Source organism: Anser cygnoides, chromosome 7, assembly GCF_040182565.1.
Source record: "Anser cygnoides isolate HZ-2024a breed goose chromosome 7, Taihu_goose_T2T_genome, whole genome shotgun sequence".
In the NCBI taxonomy this organism is placed as follows: domain Eukaryota; kingdom Metazoa; phylum Chordata; class Aves; order Anseriformes; family Anatidae; genus Anser; species Anser cygnoides.
Genome location: NC_089879.1, coordinates 1,630,001 through 1,637,500, shown reverse-complemented (window position 1 = coordinate 1,637,500; position 7,500 = coordinate 1,630,001). Strand labels below are relative to the sequence as shown.

Below are 7,500 nucleotides of genomic sequence, written 5' to 3'. Positions count from 1 at the left end.
TAATTAATTTTATTAGTGTAAAAAGCCATGATCCTGTCGATACGTTAGTAACAACTCACAAGAGGGGTCCCATGGAAATGGATGTGCTGGGACTGCCCACGCAGCTAGCCAGTCTTGGGGCACTCCGAATGCCAGTGCTTCGGAAAACTCTAACTCTCGAGGATTCAAAATGTTTGACCTCTATGAATTTCGTTTTACTGAAAAGCAGATTACCCAAGAGTTTTGTGTCTTTACGATGGTGTATTTTGCAGTGCAAACAAAGCAATATTTAAATCTAAATAATTATTTTGTACTCTGTGGGAGAATAAAGATATGTGCACGCGTATGAGCGCAGCTGCAGTTGTGTGAGAATGACTCAGAGACTGATGGGCTCCAGAAAGACTGTTTCAGCATTCTGGATTTTCAGAGATACTTTCCATTCTCTTCTTCATCTCAGACTATCTTCTTTTAGCAGTTCAGGCAAGAAGTCAATCACATTGAATCAGTCTGAAGAAAAACATTTTATGCTGGTTTTCTCATACAAAAACCCCACTGCTGTAATCTGCAGCAGTAAGGCCCAGCAACAGGAAATTGACCTCACAGTAAATTCTTTACAGATTTGGTCATGTTTTTACCATCCACTTAAACTTGCATACATAACCTGAGACTGTACCTCTGGATCAAGGAATATGACAAGCCAAAATAAAATCAAGTCAAATTAAATAGCGAGAAAAAGCTGCAAGCAAAACAAGGCTGAAAAAAAAAAAAAAAAAGAAAGATGAAAAATTGGTTGTGACTGCAAAACTGTAAGTATTAAATAAAGAGAGAATTCAGAAGCAAATTAGCAAATTCAAAAGCGGCTGTATTCTGGTTGACAAGAGCTGAGAAATACTAATGGACTTTTTTAATGGGTGGTTTGATTGATGAGAGAAGAAAATATGGAAAAGTAAATGTAGTGGTGTATCAACATAAAATATGGTGCAAAAAAAAAGCATCGCAAATAAAAAAAAGACATGTAAATGTGTGCCTACCATTTTCCAGATAAGAAGGAGCCGTACCTTCTGAGGGGTCAAGGCGGCGAGCCCGCCTTCCATGTTTGGAATTGTTGTGTACAAACATGTTGTCTGAGACAGCCAGAACGTGGCCATCCACATTGACTGTTGTTGATACAACAACCTAAAAAAGAAAGAAAAAAATTTAAAGAAACCTGCCTAGTTTCAGGAGCATAGATGCAAAAATAGATCTTTTAAGACAATCAACATCACAGTCTGTTACTTTTCACTTTCAGCAAAGTGAATGACAACTATGAATACATCTTTGTTTATGTGGCTAACACTGGCGATTTTTAACTCACAATTGTTTCTCTTCAGAACCTGCTACACTAATTAGAGTTTAATCTCCTATTATGCTAACAAATGAATTCAATTCAGGGAAATATTCTTCTAGCCATTAGTTTCAGAAACACCCCTCTAGCCACTCATTTTAAAAGCTGCTGTTTTGATTGATCTGTTGATATATTGATTAGATAGTTTATCTAATTAAAATTTGTTCACTTGAGACTGTCTTCAAATGAAGGGTTGTGAGGATTCCAAATAAAAAAAGCTTAATAAATCAGGAACCATCGTAACTCCCATTTTTTCTTCAGTAAATGATCTCCAGGTCAGTTTTACAATTACATTTAATGTCTGATAATGAACTTTTTTGCATCTGAAAAGACTGAGTTGAATATGAATAGTGAAAGTGTTTTCAATCCATGAAAAGTATCCCTTCTCAAGTTCATTTGGATGGTGATTGACCCTGGTATGTCAATGGAATTTCCTCCTTTATTTTTGAGTGAAAGGCTCCTATTCTTGTGTCCAGGTTCAGAGTCCGGCCATAGAAGAGATGATGGATAGGGCCTTCTTTGGCTTCCAGCTGCTTCTTAGTAGAAAATGGAAAAGGAACATATGCAAAATGCACAACCTTCCCGATAAAAACACCTACACAATGGATTTGTGAAACTCATTCCGGAAATGATATTCCATGGCCACAAGCCAAAGAGGAAATTGAGAGATGTGCATGTGTCTCTGTGTGACATAGCTTCATAGGTTGGTAGTTATTATCCCAGACAGACTTTTACGTCTTATTTAAATATTCCAGCATGGACCCTGTGGTGGGGGTTCCAGATTTGTTAAACGAAGTAATCAGTGTAGCATTTTCTTTGTGGTTTAGCATCAGTAGAGTCCGTAAAGCCAGTGGCTAAATTAGAGTGTGTTAGGCCTTAACAACCACACTAGTGATTGTGGCAAAGGCTAGTACAAATTTTAGCTTTCGTCTTCTGCTTATTTTACTTTTGGATGCAACAAAAAGTTTTCTGGGGGTTCTCACACCAGCTCCTATACCCAAACACATAATGAGCAAAAAACGAAGGGGAAAAACTATTCTCCTTTTCCACTGAGCTAGTCCAAGGCATCAGAAGACAATTTTCATCTGTTTCTGTGTTTGGGATCACCTCTGATCCTGCTTCTTATTCACAACCCATAATTAGCTTTCAGCTATCACAGCACCTTTTCTGCGTACTCTGCCTCCTTTGAGACAGCCATCTGCGTTACCCTTTAGAACAGCCTGAGGGCAGTTTTCTGCAAGTCTGCTGTGCTCCCCTATCTTTCTTGTCCCAGAAGTGGACACTTTCACTCCTGTCAACATCCACTTAGGAGAGTGCTGAGGTTGCACACTCACCTAAGCCACAGAGCTACGGCCAGGCCACTGGGCTATCTGCTCTCACTTTTAATGAGATTTGCAGATTTAAAAAAAATATTGCAAAACATACAGGTGTGATTTTTAGAAAAGATTTCTGGATTTGGTGCCTAGAACACAGTATATTAAGAAGACAGAGAAAGGTGTATATAAAAATGACAACTATTTTTGTTCTGTCATGTATATATAGGTCAGTCACCAAGGGAAAATACTGTAGTTCAGCAAAAGAAAGACATGCTAGGTTTTGTTATATTGGCTTATTCCTGCAGCGCACCTAAAGAAAGGTGCTGAGATAGTGAAACCAGTTAAAAATATTGTTCAAGATCTGACATACTGTTAAGTCCAGTTAAACCTTCTGAGAGGCAGGGAGATTAGCTAAAGAGACCCAGGAAAGTCTTTCTAGTGTCTACTGGCTCCATTGTCGACCACATGATCACTCATGACTGATGCTTCATTTAGTCATCGGTGAGACAAAGAGGACATTTCCACTCATTCCAGGTTTGACCTTCTGTTCTGTTCAGATGGATCAATATCACCAATGCCACGTGAAGCTGAGATGCATGAAAAATGGAAGCTTGGCTCAATTGTTTTGAAGAAATATTTTTTCCAGCTACAGATCTTTTCTGTTGGCTGGCTCAAGTGTTCTGGCTTCACCGGTTGGTTGGCTGTGCATGAAAACAGATGTCACATGTTTTGCTATCAAGTTTAACCACAAGTTATTCCCCTCAAAAATCAGAAAGTTTTGAACATCTCAATACTAGTTTATTATTACTGACAAATATGAATTATTTTGAAATATTTTGAAATTAAAAGCATATATTTCTTATCAAGCATTTCAAATGACCCCAAATACGGAGGAAATCATTTGTCCACCACGTCAGATGTCTCTCTGTAGTGTTATGATTCACCACAGGGTATTTCAAAAGCTGTAAGGAGAAAGTGAAGTATTAAATATTTTCTAAAACAATTCAAATAAAAATATGTGGGTTGTACGACCACTGTTGGATTTACAAGTTGTAAATGCAGGAGGAAAAACTACCGAGTGAGATCCAAATTTCACCCTGTTCCACAGTTGAATTTCTAATGTCTGTTTACTCAGTTTACACGTGTAAAACTTCTACAGGTCTCAGCTCACTCCACACCACGATGTGAGGTGTTAGTATGAAGGAAAACTATGGAAATACTTTCAGAGAAGAGGCCCGCTTGCTTCACAGCAATCCATAACAGCCCACTGCAGAACTGGTCAAGGCCCAAGAACAGGCATTTAAATCACTGGGGAAAATATAAAACACCGACAGAGTTTCTTAAAGGGCTGTAGCACTGAAACTACACTAAGTAAAAGCACTGATACCAGATCTTCACGGGAAAAAAAGTTCAAGCAGTTTGAAAATCTGAGTATCTTTCATATATGGTTTACTTTCAGGAGATATCTGTACCTGGAATCTTCGCATGTCTCGCGGGTTGCCTGCATTCTTCAAACAGTTCTGATTGCACTTGAGGAAAAACTTTAGAAAGAATCTATAAAAATACAAAATTGAAATCTATTAGATTCATCAAATTGTAAATCCAATTAAAAAAAAAATAAAATTTAATCATAAATAGTTATACCCAAAAGAATACTCATAGTGAAATATTACTTTCTTATTAGTTAATGAACTTATTTTAAAGTATAAGATCTCTGTCATAAACAGAACATTATTGCCAGGGAAAAGCAAATTTATATTTTTAATTTTTCAACAACTACAAATGTATTGACTCCAGGCCACATCCTCAGCTCGGTGTGGGAAAGTTGATTTCAATGACTCATTGACTTCAAAGGTAATGACTTACACCAGATTAAAATTTCTCTCTATTTTTTTTCATAGTTTTTTTTTTCCACAACTTGTATTAGCAGTAGTGACTTCTATGTGAAAAAATTCCTAGGTAATGAGTGGTCAATCTTTCGAAAAGCTCTTGGCTTTGCCTCCTCCGATTTGGCATTTCTAGCTATGCAAAGGGACTCAATCCAACCCTGCTAACTCCAGTAAGGCTCAGGCATGGATCTGGCCACCAGAAAGGCCCCATTTTCCTCAGGGATTTTTAAAAGGAAAGGAATGTGGAGGCTTAGACCCTGTCTTACAACCTCTCCAACCTTGCCAGCCTTTAGCTATATGGAGTCACTCTACCTGAGGAGAGAAATCCAGCTTGTTTTTGCTGAGAGGCAAGTAGTAATTATTCAGGACGAAACTGTACCACCAAGGCATCTCCCAGTAAACCATTTTGTAGCAATACCACCTGATGGCAACTCAGAAAGCACTTATGAGAAGGGGAAAAGCTTGAAAGGGTGCAGACTCTGTTGTGCTGCCCTCCTGCACTGGGTGGTGAGTTCCTTGGTATGGGATGGTGGCTCCTCCTCTTTCCTTCACTACTCGTTTTGAAGAATTGCTTTGAGAAGCAAGGAACAATTTTGTAACTGCACTATGGCTTGCAAGCAGGCTGTGCCAGATCGGGGGACGCCTCCTATTCCTGTCCTAGCACCAAAGGATGCTCACGGTCTAACACCTCCCCTTCTCTTTATGTAGCTATATTTTCACATTTAAAAATTTAAAAAAAAAAAAAATGTTCTGAGGAGCTTGTTTTCAGCTCATGACTGACAGCCAGTGACAACCAAGGCTCAGGACTCCTCACCCAGAGCTTCTCAGAGGCACCAGCCCATCAGCTTATGCCGTCTAACTTTATGCATTTTGACTAGCAAGGTTAGGCAGAGCTTTTACATTTAGTACATGAGCAATTATTATTTATTCACGCCAATCTTTACAAGTGACTGTGACTATTCTAGCTGTAAACACTTTGCAGAAATTTTCGTGTGCAAATAATATTCCAGGCAGGAGGTAAGCCGAGAAATTCTTCGGTACCCAGCACAGCCCAACTGCAGCTGAGCACAGGTCTGACCACAGCTGTGCCACGCTGTGCTCTCGCTCAGATTTTGGGAGGGCCTGGGCAAGAGCATCACAAATGGCTACAAACAGGTGCTTTCAATCACAGCTCTTCTTTTTAAGTTAAAACTTGAGCAGGACCCTACTAATGATATGGGATACCAATATTAAAGGAGTGATCCCTCATACCCATCAGGCCAAGTAGGGAAATTACCAGTTTTATTTATATTGTGTGGGAAATTACTAGTTTTATTTCTATTGTGTATAAATTAATCAGTGACATCAGTTCAGCTATCTCAGAATCTGTAAAGGGGCTTCAGATGTTCAGCTGGAAGAGAGCTGGATTTCCATGGTGGCTGACATGATCTCCTAGCTTGGAGGCTCACTTGAACTCAGGTTTTCTGGACACCACTGCAGGAATGCCATTGAGAGTTTCAGCCTTTCCACAAAACTGTATTTTTGTTTCACACCCTCCTCTTAATTTTATCTGCCTTGGGTTCTTTTTTTTTTTTCTTTTTTTTTTTTTTTTTTTTAAGGATACTTGTGATCTCCAGAGACTAACTCATCAGCTGAGGATTGCCTAAGCATAATGGCATTTCTGTCTTATCTTCACTCTTTCTTTCACGTCTTCTACCACTTGTGGCGGAGTGGCTCAGGCCCTGACACTGGCTCTCCCACCAGTCAGCGCCCACCACGCACTGGGGAGAGCCTTCAGCCTCACCGATGCCCTGTGCCGCAGTCACACTGGTGAGGAGCATCTTATCTTTTTTTTTTTTTTTTTTCTGATCTCAAATGGGTGTTGTGAGGCTTATTGAGCTAATGTTTGTAAATTGCTCTGAAATTCTCAAATGAATTGTGCACGGGGAATGCTAAGTATTATTCCTTGCGGATTTTTTTTAACTTGAAGCATTCATGATGAATTGTTCCTACACAGAGAGCTCAAATCCTGTCAGAAAAAGGGGCCATTAAGCACTCTTTCACTAAGCATCAACTGCAACTGGTATTTGCTCAATTATTTGGTGGGAAAAAAAAAAAAAAAAAAAAAACACTTGTTGGAATTAAACATCTTTACCAGGATGAACCTGAGCACTGAGTTAAATACCAAAGCCATAACATTGGGGTGAATACAAACAGCAATCATGTTCCAGCTCTTCTGCATTCTTTGATACACAGGTTTTTATTGTTTTTGTTTTGTTTTGTTTTTCAATCTGTTTTTTTTCAGCAAGGTTGTGGAGCACAGGCAGCTTCAAGACAACATTTTCAGAGGAAGACAGCATAAGTTTAAAACCTGTGTTCCCAGGCAGGGCATTTCTCAAAGCTGGCCAGGGAAAGAAAACTGGGTTGATTTTTCCTCTCAGGCAACCGACAAGAGTGATGGATACCATGAACGGATCCCTACAGCAGAGGGCAGGACCAGATCCTGTCCTCAGCGAGTCCTGCATCCTTGAGACAAGCGCTCTGCCACACTTTAAGAAGTAAGAAGCTGGATTTGAATTCAGCTTGGTCATATCTCAAGCCTTGCTGCCGTAACAGAACAGGAAGGCAAGCCTTTCTCGGTTTGCCTCTCCGTGCTATATTTTGTGTAGTATCCACAAATGTAGTCTTTGTAATAAATACAGTTTTGTGGTACAGCTTTCCTAAACATACTAAGCTGTTCCTAAAATACTGATCTGGAGAAAAATGCAGTCTTTGTGATGTTTCTTTTCTCCAATTTTTTTCACGCTGCTAGAAAAAGACTGCCACCACCTTAATTAAAATGTATTGCCTACCACAAGACTTCACTATTTTAAGATAAAATTTACATCTTTTATTAACTCACCTCACCTATACACTTAGCTCACAATGCCTCTCAACGCCCATCTGCCATCCG

General features: G+C 39.3%; 1 protein-coding gene and 1 long non-coding RNA gene across 15 annotated transcripts in view; one reads left to right on the top strand and one right to left on the bottom strand.

The window, feature by feature from the left end:
* EBF3 (EBF transcription factor 3) overlaps positions 1-7,500 on the bottom strand; it is a 120,353-nt gene that overhangs the window by 42,826 nt on the left and 70,027 nt on the right. For 9 of the 14 annotated variants that reach the window (XM_067000913.1, XM_067000898.1, XM_067000903.1 and 6 more), the window contains exons 7-8: positions 4,152-4,233; positions 1,011-1,155 (exon numbers count right to left, since the gene is read on the bottom strand). In XM_067000913.1, the coding sequence (XP_066857014.1) occupies positions 1,011-1,155; positions 4,152-4,233 (227 nt within the window). The remainder of the gene's footprint in view (positions 1-1,010; positions 1,156-4,151; positions 4,234-7,500) is intronic. The other 5 variants (XM_067000901.1, XM_067000905.1, XM_067000902.1 and 2 more) reach the window with 1 other exon arrangement.
* Positions 5,778-6,942, top strand: LOC106039007 (uncharacterized). The gene is made up of 3 exons (XR_001208957.3): positions 5,778-5,831; positions 6,167-6,377; positions 6,853-6,942. It is a non-coding gene; the product is annotated as an uncharacterized lncRNA (long non-coding RNA).